The 16,126-nt window shown below is 44.2% G+C and overlaps 1 protein-coding gene across 6 annotated transcripts in view; it reads right to left on the minus strand.

Moving 5' to 3' along the window:
- The window catches only part of LOC138737246 (WD repeat-containing protein 26), a 261,475-nt gene that overhangs the window by 38,859 nt on the left and 206,490 nt on the right, over positions 1-16,126 (minus strand). The window contains exon 13 of one of the 6 annotated variants that reach the window (XR_011340851.1): positions 114-291. The exons of 4 other annotated variants lie outside the window; for them this stretch is intronic. Coding sequence is in view for 1 of the 2 variants with exons in the window: in XM_069887980.1 (XP_069744081.1) it covers positions 1,781-1,848 (68 nt within the window). In the remaining variant the exon portion in view is untranslated. Of the gene's footprint in view, positions 1-113; positions 292-1,610; positions 1,849-16,126 lie in introns of those variants that run through there. One more of the 6 variants, XM_069887980.1, reaches the window with a different exon arrangement.

The following is a 16,126-nucleotide window of genomic DNA, read 5'->3' on the forward strand; positions in this document are numbered from 1 at the left end:
ATTCCCCTGCACTTACTCCCAAGCACCTTAAAAGAATGCCATGTGGTAGCCATTTTAGCCCTGCAAGAATGCCTTTGGTCAACCACATGTTCCATGCCTCTCATCTTATATACCTCTGTCAGTTCTCATTTATTTTCCTTCACTCCAAGGGAAAGAGATCAAGTTCCCTCAACCTATCTTTGTAACACATGCTCTCCAATTCAGGAAACATCCTCGGTATAGTATCCACATCTTGGCAGGCTTATAGGTAGATTTAAATCCCCAGAGGCAGATGAGATTTATTCCCGGCTCCTATGATGACAATATTAATAACAATCATGTTTATTGTCACACATTGTTTGATCTACATATGAACTGAAATTCTTAATTTTAAATTTTAAAAGTTGACAAAGATCATGGTAACAGGCCATTTTGGGCCATGAGTCTGTGCCACCCAATTTACCGACAACCCCTGGTACGTTTCGAACGGTGGGAGGAAACCGGAGCCCCCGGGGAGAACCCACACAGACACGGGAGAACTTACAAACTTCTTACAGAGAGCGTGGGATTCGAACCCAGGTCCCAATCGCTGGCTCTATAATAATGTTGCGCTAATCGCTATGCCATCCGTGTGGCCCCAGCAACTTGCTACAGCTAAACAGGTACTTTGTAAATAAACTAGAAGAACAACTAAAAAGACAAATACAATAGAATAACTTTAAATGAATTTAAAGAGACAAATACATGCAACAAAATTGACAATAAATATTCAGACATTCTACTGCAAAAAAAGTGACACCAATATTTCAGACAATCCTTTTGTGGTATCGTCATTCAGATGACAAGAGCCTGATAGCTGTTGGAAAAGAAACTGTACTTGTACCTAGAGGTGCTGGTCTTCAGGCATCTGTACCTTCTGCCTGAATATTTGTCATCAGGTGATGGGTGTCCTTTATGATGGTTAAATTTTATTTACAACACAGAGGAAGCTGATTCTAGCCAAGTACAGCCAATTAACCTACAACCCCATACGTTTTGGAATGTGGGAGTGGACTGGATCACTCAGGGAAAACCCATGCAGGTCATGGGGAGAACATACAAACTAGTTACAGACAGCGCCAGATTCAATCCCTTAAATTTTAGCTGTTTAAAGTCCATAACACGAAGAAGCAGAATTTGGCTATTTAGAGTCTCTTCTACCATTCCAATCTCTCAACCTCACTAAGCCTGCAAGTTAACCTGTAAGGATTCTGCACTAGTATCCCACATCCCTTTGGACCTCGACTTTCTGAATTCTTTCCCCACTTAGAAAATTATCTACTTTACTTTTTCTACCAAAGTGCATGACCATACATTTCCCAATTCTGCATTCCTCCTGCCACTTCATTGCCTATTCTCCCAACCTGTCCAAATCCCTTTCCACACCCCTTGCTTCCTCAACACTAGTCATCCCTTCATCTATCTTCTATCATCCACCAACTTGGCACAAAGCAATTCATTCTGTATTTACATATAATTGAAAAAAAGCAAACCTAATACCGACCCTTGATCCTGGCTGTCAGCCAGAAAAAGCCCCCTTTGTTCCAAATCTTTGACAAGGTGCCTGCTGCACACAAGGCAGCTAATCAAGGTAGGAGGCCATGGTATTATAGGGAAGTTACTCGTTTGGATAGAAGATTGGCTGACTGGCAGAAGGTAAAGGCCACTGACTCTCCTTTGTTTATTCTGCTTTTTTTTACTTCTTCAAAGAACTCCAACCGGTTTGCCATGAAAGATCTCCCCGAAGGAAACAATGCTGACTTCATCCAGTTTCATCTTGTGCTTTCAAATACCCCAAAACATCCTTACTCATGGACTCTAAAATCTTACCTGTAATGGAGTAGATACATATTGGGATAATTTGGTAAAATTAGAGTAGGTAACATACATACACACATTTTAAAACAATCTTATTTGAAATTCATATTCAGTAACATTACAGAAACTATGGAGAATGTTATGCACATTTCACAAGCAGGTGCAAATTGAAATGACATCATGAAATGAATGTTGTCTGTAAGAAGTTTGTAAGTTCTCCTATTGTTTTGGATTGGAGACAGGCTGGCTGGTTGAATCTACAAGGCTTCTGACCTTTTTACAAAGTGCTCACAGAAAGGTCACTCCTGGGTTTTGTTTACCTAAGACAACAGCTTGACCAAGAAGGATGATTCCTGTTGTTTGCTGAAGAAGGTGAGGGTTTTTCCAAGTGAGAGAGTCACATGGGCTTTCTAGCAGTTTCAGTTGGAGAGAAAGAGAGGGGAAACAAGCTCTCTCAGTGTGATAGTACAGATCTATCACCAATGTGTATAGTGTATATAGTTACAGTATCTAGACTGTGCTTACAGCGATTGGCTGAGAGCTAAGCCACGCCTATTGTCTGGGCCTTAAAGGGTTGTGTCCCTAGCCAGGTCGGATCATTCCGGACTGGTCGGCCACCTGTGAAGAACTCCTGTCTTTTGCTAATAAAAGCCTTGGTTTAGATCAACAAGTCTTTGATTCTTTCAACGAGTTCTACAATTTTATTAGCAAAAAGAATTTTTTTTGAAAGGGATGGAGCGTTTAACTCGGCCAGAAAAACTTGATATCGACCCACAGTCAGCTACAGCCTTCAAAGCCTTTAAGTTCTGGCTGCTGAACTTTGAAAACTTCCTGAGATTCATTGAGGTGGAGGAGGATAACCAGCGTTTAACAGCATTGCTGTCTATGGTGTCCTTGAGAGTCTACGAGAACATCCAGGATGAGACCACTTACACCGCAGCCATAAAGGTACTGAAAGATCAACCGGTAAACAGAGTTCATGCCCGGCTCGTGCTTGCGTCGAGGAAGCAACAGCCCGGCGAGTCCAGCAGGGCATATTTACAAGTATTAAAGGCGTTGGGCAAGGACTGTAACTGTGTGGACAAAACTGCTGCCGAGATCACAAACGATCTCGTCCGGGATGCCTATGTGGCCGGGCTCCGATCGAACGAAGTGAGGCTGCACTTGCTCGAGCAAGGGGTAGAAAAACTAGAGGATGTGGCCCGGATTGCAATCACAATGGAGGATGCAGCCATAAAGTCCAACGAGCTCTCTAGGGACTGGACCCCTCGTTCTGATGTGAGTAGAGTGCCCTTCTACCCTACCACCCCCCCGAGATACTGACGGCCTGTCGGCTGCTGCTACCCTGCCCCGTGCGAACCCAAAATGTTATTTCTGCGGGAGGGACAAGCACAGCAGGTCCCAGTGCCCAGCAAGAAAAGCCAGGTGCCAGAAGTGCCTTAAAAAGGGCCACTTTGCTGCAGTCTGTAGGTCTAAAATGGCCGCCGGCAAACACAGTGCCTCGTGTGAAGCCCAACCGCCACTATCCCATTCAAACTCTTCTTCCCCAGAGCTCTCGTCCAATGAGAGCGAGGGCTCCCCTGCACGGCAACGCCTGACGTCACGGAGACGCCGAACCCGGAAGGGGCAGCCCACCCTCGCAACCATGGTGTTGGCCCGCCTCTTGCCCCCGTGCGGAACACTCGACCCGGCCTCGGTCCCGACGCTGCCCCTGCCACAGCCACCCCCGCGGCCAATGCTACCGCCGCTGCCACAGACACCCCTGGGGCCAACCAGGTACTCACCCTAGCGTCCGTCGCTGACGACAGCCGGGGCCCGACCGCCGACCTACCCCCGCCAACCGCGAGCAACTACAAACCCCACTACTTACCTTTCATCTGCCGACGCTGCCACAACAGCACTTCCGGCAGTTCCTCCAACCTGCTCCTCCAGCGTTGACAACATCATCCCGTTGCGTGACGTCATACCGTTGCGTGACGTCATCATGCGGAACTCCCCTCTCAACTGCTTCAATAACACTAAACCAGCAATGCTCTCATCCCCTCACCAGAGCAATGGAACTGATTAAAGTGCATGGACACTACACCAATTGTTTATTTGACTCTGGGTCAACTGACAGTTTTATCCAGCCAGATCTGGCCCTCTGTTGAGGACTTGACATTATCCCCACTACCCAGAGGATCTCATTAGTGACGAGGTCGCACTCGACTGGGATAAAGGGATATTGCATCACCACGCTGGAAGTACAGGGCGTAACGGTCACCCACTTCAAATTATTCATCCTTCCCCAATTGTGCGCCCCAGTGTTGCTGGGATTAGACTTCCAGTGTCAGTTCCGAAGGGTGTCCCTACACTTTGGGGGACCCCACGCCCCCCTCTCGGTCTGCCATCGTCCCACCCCCGAAGCACCCGAGCAACCCGCCCCCGTGCCCATCCTGCGGCCTTTCCACACTCCGGATTGCCCCGCCAGCACTCTTTGCAAAACTCACCCCTGGCTGGAAGCCTGTGGCCACCAAAAGTCAGCAATATAGTTACGAAAACAGGCAATTCATTAGAAGTGAGGTGCGTAGTTTGCTGGATGAGGGCATCATCGAACCCAGTTCAAGCCCCTGGAGAGCCCAGGTGGTGGTTGTCAAGAACGGGGAAAAACTACGGATGGTGGTCGACTAGCCAGACCATTAACCGCTTCACGCTCCTGGATGCGTACCCCCTCCCACGCATCACGGATGTGGTGAACCAGATCGCCCAATACCGCATATTCTCCACCATTGACCTACGTTTGGCCTACCACCAGCTCCCGATCCGCTGCGAGGACCGACCATTCACGGCCTTTGAAGTGAATGGGCGGCTATGTCAATTTCTCAGGGTACCATTCGGGGTCACGAATGGTGTCACCGTCTTCCAGCGGGAAATGGACCGGATGGTGGACCAGAATGGGCTAACCGCTACCTTCCCGTATCTGGACAATATCACCATCTGCGGCCACGACACGCAGGACCACGACGCCAACCTAGACAAATTTCTTCAAACTGCCCGTCGGCTGAACATGACTTACAATTTGGACAAGTGTGTCTTCTGGACCACATGACTCACTATTCTAGGTTGCGTGGTGGAGAACGGGATAGTCATGCCAGATCCTGACCGCATGCATCCCCTAATGGACTTACCCCCCCCCCCCATACCCAGAAAGCGCTCAAACGCTGCCTGGGCCTTTTCTCGTATTATGCCCAATGGATTCCACACTACGCCGACAAGGCGCATCCTCTTATCAAGACCACCTCCTTGCCCCTCTCGACCGAAGCCAGAGTGGCTTTCGATCGAATCAAATCCGACATCGCCGCTGCGACGCTGCACGCGATCGATGAGTCTGTCCCGTTTCAAGTCGAGAGCGATGCATTCGACTTCGCCCTGGCAGCCACCTTGAACCAGGCCGGTCGGCCTGTAGCCTTCTTCTCCAGAACCCTCCAGGGTTCAGAGAGTAGACACTCCTCGATCGAGAAGGAGGCCCAGGCCACAGTTGAAGCCGTGCGTTGTTGGAGACATTACCTCACTGGGAGGCGCTTTACACTGTTGACTGATCAACGCGCGGTCTCCTTCATCTTCAGCAACACCCAGCGTGGTAAGATAAAAAACGACAAAATCGCCAAATGGAGAATCAAACTCTCCACCTTTAACTATGACATCCTGTACCGGCCTGGTAAGCTCAACGACCCGCCTGACGCGCTCTCCAGGGGGACGTGCGCCAGCATACAGATGGACAGACGACAGAAACTCCATGAGGCGCTCTGTCATCCAGGGGTCATTAGGTTTTCCCACTTTGTGAAGGCGCGCAACCTACCCTATACAGTCGAGGAGATCCGCTCCATGACCCGAGCCTGTTCGGTGTGCGCTGAATGCAAGCCCCACTTCTTCCGTCCGGATAACTCCCACGTTATCGAGACCACCCACCCCTTCGAGTGTCTTAGAATAGACTTTAAGGGGCCCCTACCGTCGACCAACCGTAATACCTACATCCTTACGGCCATCGACGAGTACTCCCGCTTCCCGTTCGCTGTGCCCTGCCCAGACACCACTGCCACCTCAGTGATACAGGCCCTTCACAGTATTTTCGCCATCTTCGGGTACCCCAATTCCATCCACAGTGATAGGGGTTCCTCATTCATGAGCGCAGAGCTGCAACAGTACCTTCTGGAGTGTGGTATCGCTTCAAGCAGGACCATGAGCTATAACCAACGCGGTAACGGCCAGGTCGAGAGGGAGAATGCCACCATATGGAGAGCGGTTACACTGGCTCTCCGGTCTAAAGGTCTCCCCACCTCTCACTGGCAGGAGGTTCTCACTAGTGCCTTACACTCCATCTGCTCCCTCCTATGTACTGCAACAAATGCCACCCCCCATGAAAGGATGTTCCTTTTCCCGAGGAAATCCGAATCAGGAACCACTGTACCGGCATGGCTCACCGTCCCTGGCCCCGTCCTTTTGCGATGCCACGTCCGGCACTCAAAGAACGACCCCTTGGTTGACCAAGTGACTCTACTCCACGCGAACCCACATTACCCCTACGTTGAGTTCCCAGACGGGCGGGAGGACACTGTTTCGGTGCGGGACCTAGCTCAGGACGCGGTAGACCCAGCAAACCCCCCAACCCAACCTTCCCCAACTCTTTCTTCCCCAGGATCCGTGCCGTAACAGAAGGACCAACAACACCCCAATGACCCGGGCCACCCTGCTGACAACACGACTGGGGAATTGAGCGAAGGAGCAGTCACACCCGACGAGCCCGCTGGCGACACCACTCCAGCGACCCCAATCCCGGCACCACGGTGGTCACGCCGGATGGTCAGACCCCCTGACCGCTACAGTCCTTGACCTACCCCTTCCTTTCAGTCTCTCCCTCGTTTTTGTTTTTTTTTCCAGGGTCAGTTCTCCAAGAAGGGGTGAATGTGATAGTACAGATCTATCACCAATGTACATAGTGTATATAGTTACTGTATCTAGACTGTGCTTAGAGCGATTGGCTGAGAGCTAAGCCACGCCTATTGTCTGGGCCTTAAAAGGTTGTGTCCCTAGCCAGGTCGGATCATTCCGGACTGGTCGGCCACCTGTGAAGAGCTCCTGTCTTTTGCTAATAAAAGCCTTGGTTTGGATCAACAAGTCTTTGATTCTTTCAACGAGCTCTACACTCAGCCAGTGTGTGAGTGACACTGAAAGACGGCTGAAACAAGCAGGAGAAGCTTGTTGAAAACAGAAAGCTCCAGAGTGGCGGATGGCTGGAAGTGCTATCTGTCTGATGTTTTTCTTGGAATAAGTGGAACAGAAAGGAACTCTGTGATAGCATGAAAGAAAGTGGTTATCATTTGGAGAACTCTGATGAGGCCAGTTTCATCAGCGAGACATTGAGGTGACTAATGGTGATACCTCAGTTGTGGAAATCCTGGAACAACAAATCTCTCTGCAAACCCTACGAGAACCTTCCTGAGCGGTAAACATTTACCTTTCAAGCATCAAAGCCTGGTGAACTTTATACATGTTAAATTCTGTGCACAGTATAAAAATTGCCTGCAACCAGTGAACTTGAAAGAATGAGAAGTGAGACTGAAATATGAACCAAAGAACTTTTCTTAAATTCTTACACACATCATACACGTGTGCTTAGAATTAGAAGGGGTTAGTTAAGTTAATAGAGATAAGTTAAAGTTTGATTCTGTTTTCATGTTTAAAGATAATTAAAAACTACTTTTGTTTAAGTAACCATTTGTAGGGTGATTTCAGATAATTCTCTGTTATATTTTGCATATGAGACTTCTGAGAAAATTTAAATAGCCTATCGTTGGAGATTTAATACAATGTTAAAAATATGTAATTTATTGATTTTTTGAAAAAAAAATTAATTTTTTTGAAAGAAAATTCTAATTCTGTTCAAAGTAAGTTTGTATTATGGGATGCTATGAAAGCCTATTTGAGAGGACAAATAATTAGTTCTACCTCTAAAATAAAAAATAATCGATTAAATCAAGCGTTTTGAATTAGAGAAACAGATCGATGAGTTAGAAAAGGAATTTCAGAAAGATGCTACAAAAGATCAGAAAATAGAATTATCTAGGCTGAAATTGCAATATAATACTTTGCAATCTTATCAATTTGAATGTGTGATTAATAGGACTAAACAACGGTATTACGAAAGGGGAGAGAAAGCACATAAGGTACTGGCGTGGCAATTAAAGAAAGAACAGATATCGAGGACTATTAATGCTGTTAGACGGAATTCTCTTATTACTTATAAACCTCGTGAGATTAATGATGAGTTTTATTCATTTTATAAAAAGTTATATACATCTGAAGGAAAACAGGAAACTGGATCGATTGATCTTTTTTTTTTATCACAGTTGAATTTACCAATATTAGAGGATGGAGATATACAGGAGTTAGAAGAACCATTTACTGATTCGGAAATTAAAATGGCTAGGCTGGAAATGCCGAACGGTAAATCGCCTGGTGATGATGAATTTTCGGATGAATTTTATAAAATTTTTAATGATGATTTATCTACAGTGTTTGGGGATGTATTACGTCAAGTTGGAGAACATTATGAATTACCTGAGTCTTGTTCTAGTGCTTTAATTACAGTAATTCCTAAAAAAGATAGAGATCCTTTGAAAGTATCTTCATATAGACCAATCTCGTTGTTAAATGTAGATTATAAAATCTTTCTTTGGCTTGGCTTCGCGGACGAAGATTTATGGAGGGGGTAATGTCCAATTCAGCTGCAGGCTTGTTTGTGGCTGACAAGTCCGATGCGGGACAGGCAGACACGATTGCAGCGGTTGCAAGGGAAAATTGGTTGGTTGGGGTTGGGTGTTGGGTTTTTCCTCCTTTGCCTTTTGTCAGTGAGGTGGGCTCTGCGGTCTTCTTCAAAGGAGGTTGCTGCCCGCCAAACTGTGAGGCGCCAAGATGCACGGTTTGAGGCGATATCAGCCCACTGGCGGTGGTCAATGCGACAGGCACCAAGAGATTTCTTTAGGCAGTCCTTGTACCTTTTCTTTGGTGCACCTCTGTCACAGTGGCCAGTGGAGAGCTCGCCATATAACACGATCTTGGGAAGGCGATGGTCCTCCATTCTGGAGACGTGACCCACCCAGCACAGCTGGATCTTCAGCAGCGTGGACTCGATGCTGTCGACCTCTGCCATCTCGAGTACTTCGACGTTAGGGATGAAAGCGCTCCAATGGATGTTGAGGATGGAGCGGAGACAACGCTGGTGGAAGCGTTCTAGGAGCCGTAGGTGATGCCGGTAGAGGACCCATGATTCGGAGCCGAACAGGAGTGTGGGTATGACAACGGCTCTGTATACGCTTATCTTTGTGAGGTTTTTCAGTTGCTTGTTTATCCAGACTCTTTTGTGTAGTCTTCCAAAGGCGCTATTTGCCTTGGCGAGTCTGTTGTCTATCTCATTGTCGATCCTTGCATCTGATGAAATGGTGCAGCCGAGATAGGTAAACTGGTTGACCGTTTTGAGTTTTGTGTGCCCGATGGAGATGTGGGGGGGCTGGTAGTCATGGTGGGGAGCTGGCTGATGGAGGACCTCAGTTTTCTTCAGGCTGACTTCCAGGCCAAACATTTTGGCAGTTTCCGCAAAGCAGGACGTCAAGCGCTGAAGAGCTGGCTCTGAATGGGCAACTAAAGCGGCATCGTCTGCAAAGAGTAGTTCACGGACAAGTTGCTCTTGTGTCTTGGTGTGAGCTTGCAGGCGCCTCAGATTGAAGAGACTGCCATCCGTGCGGTACCGGATGTAAACAGCGTCTTCACTGTTGAGGTCTTTCATGGCTTGGTTCAGCATCATGCTGAAGAAGATTGAAAAGAGGGTTGGTGCGAGAACACAGCCTTGCTTCACGCCATTGTTAATGGAGAAGGGTTCAGAGAGCTCATTGCTGTATCTGACCCGACCTTGTTGGTTTTCGTGCAGTTGGATAAAATATTAGCGAATAGATTGGCTAAATTTTTACCAAAGTTGATTCATTTTGATCAAACAGGTTTTTATAAAGAATAGATATGCTTCAGATAACATTTTGTGCGTGATTAGTTTGATTAATAGATTTCGACAATCTTTAGATCATCCGATGGTGATATCCTTAGATGCAAAAAAAGCATTTGATAGAGTTGAATGGAATTTTTTGTTTAAAGTTTTGGAGAAATTTAAGTTTGGTCCTTCTTTTATTGGTTGGATTAGGGCTCTATATAGTAAATCGGTAGCTAGAGTATTGACGAATAGTTTGATTTCAGAATCTTTTAAGTTAACTCGATCAACTCGTCAAGGTCGTCCTTTATCACCAGCTTTGTTTGCGTTAGTGATTGAACCTTTAGCACAGTTGATAAGACAAAATACACAGATACAAGGTATGAAAGTTTTAGACGAGGAGTATAAAATTAATTTATTTGCTGATGGTGTATTTAATAAACCCAGCTCAGTCACTTTTACACTTGAAGGAACGTTTAATACAATATGGATGTCTTTCTGGATATAAAGTTAATTGGGGAAAAAAGTGAAATATTACCGGTAAATGAAGGAGATTATTCAGTTTATAAGAATATTATTAATTTGAAGTGGACCAGGTCAATGGCAATGAGCCTGGCAGAGTGGTGCAAAAGAAAAGGAAGAGGAGAAATGCAGTAGTTATTGGGGACTCCATTGTCAGGGGTACAGACAGGAGGTTCTGTGAGCCAGATACCCGCATGGTGTGCTGCCTCCCTGGTGCAAGGGTACGAGATATCACAAATCGGGTCCAAAATATTCTGAGAGGAGAGGGAGAGCAGCCTGATGTCTTGGTACATGTGGGTACAAACGACATTGACAAGAAAAGTGAGGAGGTAATGAAAAGGGATTACAGTGAGCTGGGACGAAAGCTGAAAGACAGGAATGCTAGGGTGGTGATCTTGGGATTACTACCTGTTCCAAATGCAAGAGATGAAAAGAATGTAAGGATAAGGAAAATGAACGTGTGGCTGAGGGGCTGGTGTACAGGGCAAGGATTTGGCTTCTTGGATCATTGGGATCTCTTTTAGGGAAGGCATGATCTTTATAAGAGGGACGGGGTTGCACCTAAATCCAAAAGGTGTCAACATTTTGGCAAGTATGTTTGGTACAGCAGTGGGGCAAGGTTTAAACTAATTTGGCAGGGGTATGGGAACCAGAGTGATAGGAAAAAGGGTAGGGAAGATAAAGTAATGGCCAGGAAAAGTAAACTAGGAAAAGTAATGTTGGGAGGAGAAAGTAAAAAATCAGATGGTGCAGTGAGTTTTCAGGTCAATGATAGTGTTAAGAAAATTACAAAGAAAAATAGTGGGCAGAAAAATCAAAAGAAAAGGTTACAGAAGTCACTGGATATTAAAAGGACAAAGAGCATAAGGGCACTTTATCTGAATGCCTCAGTATTAGAAATAAGGTCAGTGAACTTGAGGAGCAAATCGGTACCCATGTCTATGATTTGGTAGCCATCACGGAAACATGGCTACAAGGTGACCCTAAATGGGAATTAAACTTTCAAGGGTATCAGGTGGTGCAAAGAGATAGACAGGATGGTAAGGGAGGTGGAGTTGCACTCTTAATCAAAGATGAGCTCCAGGCAATAGTGAGGGATGATATAAGATCTAAAGAGCATAATGTTGAGTCCATTTGGGTAGAGATAAAGAATAACAAAGGGAAAAAATTATTGGTGGGTGTTATCTATCGCCCACCAAATAACAATAGTTTAGTGGCACAGGAAATAAATAGAGAGATAAGTGAGGCATGTAATAATGATACGGCAGTCGTCATGGGGGACTTTAACTTCCACATAGATTTGGAAAATCGAGTTGGTCGTGGGAGTCTGGAAGAGGACTTCATAGAATGCATCCGTGATAGCTTTCTTGAGCAGCAGGTTAAGGAACCCACAAGAGAAAATGCTCTCCTGGATCTAGTGTTGTGCAAAGAGATAGGTCGAGTAAATGATGTAATAGTCAGAGACCATCTGGGAAATAGCGATCATAGTATGATTGAATTTCTCATTCGGATGGAAGGGGAAATAGTTAGATCTAAAACGAATATATTATGCTTAAACAGGGGTGACTCCCATAGGATGAGGGAGGAATTGGGCAGCGTGGACTGGGAGCACAGGCTCATTGATGAAGCAGTTGAGGAACAGTGGAAGATTTTCAAAGAAATATTTTGTAATGCTCAACAAAAATAGATTCCGGTTAGGAAAAAGGGCAGCAAGGGAGGGAAAAATCAACTGTGGTTAACAATGGAAATAAAGGAGAGCATAAAATTGAAGGCGCAGGTGTACAAAGTTGCAAAGAGCAGTGGGAAACTGGAAGATTGGGAAAACTTTAAGAGACAACAAGGGGTTACAAAGTGGGTAATAAGAAATGGGAAAAAGGATTATGAAAGTAAATTGGCACAAAATATAATAACCGAAAGCAAAAAATTTTATAAATATATAAGACGAAAGAGGGTGGCCAGAGTTACCATAGGACCCTTGGAGGATGAGAAAGGAAAACTGGTAGCAAAAAATGAGAAAATGGCCGAGGCATTAAACAAATATTTTGTGTCAGTCTTCACGGTGGAAGACACGTCCAGCATGCCCAAGTGCGGAGTTAAGGATGCGAATGTTGGGGAGGGCCTTGATAAAATAGTTGTTACAAAGGAAGTAGTGATGGAGAAACTAATGGGACTAAAGCCAGACAAATCACCTGGTCCCGATGCTATGTATCCAAGGGCTCTGAAGGAAATGGCAGAAGTTAGAGTTGATGCATTGGTGGTCATAGACCAAAATTCCTTGGATTCTGGGCAGGTCCCGGCAGACTGGAAGACAGCAAATGTCACGCCACTTTTTAAGAAGGGATGTAGGCAGAAGACTGGAAATTATCAGCCAATTAGCTTGACATCTGTAGTTGGAAAAATGCTTGAAGCCGTCATTAAAGATGAAATAGTGAAACTTTTGGAATGTAAGGGTTCAAACAGGCAGACGCAGCATGGTTTTAGAAAGGGAAGATCTTGTTTGACAAACTTGTTAGGATTCTTTGAGGATATAATGGGTGCGATGGATAGAGGGGAACAGGTTGATGTTGTAAATTTGGATTTCCAGAAAGCGTTTGATAAGGTGCCGCACAAGAGACTTCTCAGTAAGTTACAGGAAAGTGGAGTTCGGGGAAGTCTATTGGCCTGGATTGAACATTGGTTGTTTGACAGGAGGCAGAGAGTCGGGATAAATGGGAGTTTTTCAGGTTGGCAGAGAGTGGTAAGTGGGGTGCCGCAGGGATCAGTGTTAGGCCCACAACTGTTCATCAATTACATTGATGACTTGGAGGAGGAGACAAAATGTGGTGTAGCCAAGTTTGCGGATGACACCAAATTGAGTGGAAGAGCAAATTGTAATGAGGATGTGGAGAGTCTGCAGAGGGATAGAGTTAAGCTGGATGAGTGGGCAAAGGTCTGGCAGATGGAGTAAGTGTGAGGTTATCCACTTTGGCAAGAAAAATAAAAGAGCTGAATATTATTTAAAGGGTGAAAAACTACAGCATGTTGTTGTGCAGAGGGACTTGGGAGGGCTTGTGCATGAATCGCAAAAAGTTAGGTTGCAGGTGCAGCAGGTTATTAAGAAGGCAAATGGAATGTTGGCCTTCATCGCTAGAGGAATTGAATTCAGGAGTAGGGAGGAAATGTTGCAACTGTATAAGGTACTGGTGAGACCGCACCTGGAGTACTGTGTCCAGTTCTGGTCTCCATATTTGAGGAAGGATATACTGGCTTTGGAGACGGTCCAGAGGAGGTTTACTAGGTCGATCCCTGGGATGAAGGGGTTGACACGATGAAAGATTAAATCGTCTAGGATTGTATTCTGTCGAGTTCAGAAGAATGCGAGGAGATCTTATAGAAACATTTAGGATTATGAAGGGTATGGATAGGATAGATGTAGGAAGGTTTTTTGAGCTGGCCGGGGAAACTAAAACGAGAGGACACAGTCTCAAGATTCGGGGGAGTAGATTTAGGACAGAGATGAGGAAAAATAGTTTTTCCCAGAGAGTAGTGAATGTTTGGAATTCTCTAACCAGGGAAGTAGTTGAGGCTGCATCATTAAACCATATTTAAAATTCGGTTAGATAAATTTTTATATGATAGAGGAATTAGGGGATATGGGGAGAAGGCAGGTAGGTGGAGTTAGGTCATAAATTAGATCAGCCATGATCGTACTGAATGGTGGAGCAGGCTCGATGGGCCATTTTTGGCCTCCTCCTGTTCCTACTTCCTATATTTCTATGACTGATCGAATTAAATATCTGGGTATAATTTTAATTATTAATCTTTATATAAATTAAATTATGCTCTGTTAATGAAAAAAATTAAAATTGATTTGATTAAATGGAAAGATTTACCTATTAATTTAATGGGAAGGATAAATACAATTAAGATGAATCTTTCCGCATATACAATATTTGTTCCAATCTATTCTGTATTTACTTAATAAAATTTTTTTTTGAGATTTGAATAAAATGGTTAGGGAGTTTTTATGGAGGGGTAAATTTTCGAGAGTAGCTTTGAATAAATTAACTTGGAAATATGAGTTAGGGGGACTACGTTTATCACATTTTCAAAATTATTATGAGGCAGCCCAATTTAAATTAATTAGTTCATTGATGGATTTGGTACAGCCTCCTAGTTGGGCTAAAATTGAGATGGCAAGTATTTCTGAATTTGAAATACATCAATTTTTGTTCAGGTGGAATATAAATTTGTTACAACAATATAATGTGCCTATACTAAAACATTTAATGAAGTTATGGATAAAGAAAAATAAAATGATAGGCTCTAGGGGTAAATTATTGATTTTGACTCCATCAAAATAATCAACTTATTTCTTTTTCAATACATAATCAAAGTTTATTGCATTGGAGATTTAAAGGTGTGAAAAATTTGGGAGATTGTTTTAGAGAGGGTAATTTTTTGTCTTTTAATCAGATGAGGGAAGGTTTTGGTATTGATAAGAATTCTTTGTTTCTTTATTATCAAATTCGATCTTTGGTAAAATGTATGTTTGGTAGAGATATGATTTTACCTGAAATGACTAAATTTGAGACTTTTCTTATGAAGGTACCAGAGTACGGGTATATTTCATTTAAGTATCAAATATTACAGGATGGTACGGATAAAAAGGGTTGGGATGGGGGGAGTCACGTGATGGAGTAGTGGCCGGACGGTGAACTCCAGCCCTCTCCAGAAAAGTCGGAAAAAACAAAGGAAAACACAAAGGCACAAAAATAAAAATTAAAGAAAAGTGAGTATAAAGGTGGAAAGAAGATGGTGACGAAAAAAGAAAAATCGAAATCAACGGTAAGAAGAGAGGAAGAGAAGACAACGGAAGAAGAAGGAGAAGGCCTTATCTGTTCGAAGAGGCCCGCGGTGGAGAGAGAAACCCGCTCCCTCAGGTCGGTAGAAAGTGGACTACAAAAATGGCTCGCTGAGCCGAGTAAAAGTGCGCAACCGCGGATGCGCGACTCCTCGCGCATGCGCGATGCGCATGCAAAAAAACACACCGACGGGAGGGGTGACCAGCTGGGGAGTCGATCTCCACAGCCGGCAATGACACCTGCAGAACACCTGCAGCAAGAGGAGAACATAGAAGACAACGAAAACAAGAAAGAAGAGAAGAAAAGGGCAACAAAGAAACAACAGATGGCCAACCCAGAGGAAGAAGAAGAGGAAGAGGGAGAGTACAGTGAAATAGAAGAAGAAGGGAAAGGCAAGACAAAGGATATACTTTCTCTTATTAAAGAATACATGGAGTCATTTAAAGAATGGCAAGCGCAAGAATTTAATGATTTAAGAAGAAGAAAAGGGTTGGGATAGATCTAAAATTAAATGGGAAGAGGATATTGGTTTTATTTTTTCTGAAGAGGATTGGTTAGATATCTGTTATGATAGTGTAACTAGATTGATAAATGCATGTTATGCTATGATTAATTACAATTTTTTACATCAGTTACATTTGACACCTGAAAAATTAAAAAAATATAGTTTTAATGAATCAGATTCGTGTTTTAGATGTGGGATACGGTTGGAACTTTTTTCATGCTGTTTGGTCATGTATACATCTACAATCTTTTTGGAAGAAAATTCAATCATTTTTAGAATATCTGTAGAAGATTAAAATAGTTTTAGATCCAACAGTATTTTTATTGGGTCATTTGCAATCTCTGAAAGGCTTGGGATTAGATAAGTTCCAGCTTGCTTTTGTATATTTAGCTTTATCCATAGCGA

This window comes from Narcine bancroftii, chromosome 6 (assembly GCF_036971445.1).
Source record: "Narcine bancroftii isolate sNarBan1 chromosome 6, sNarBan1.hap1, whole genome shotgun sequence".
In the NCBI taxonomy this organism is placed as follows: Eukaryota; Metazoa; Chordata; class Chondrichthyes; order Torpediniformes; family Narcinidae; genus Narcine; species Narcine bancroftii.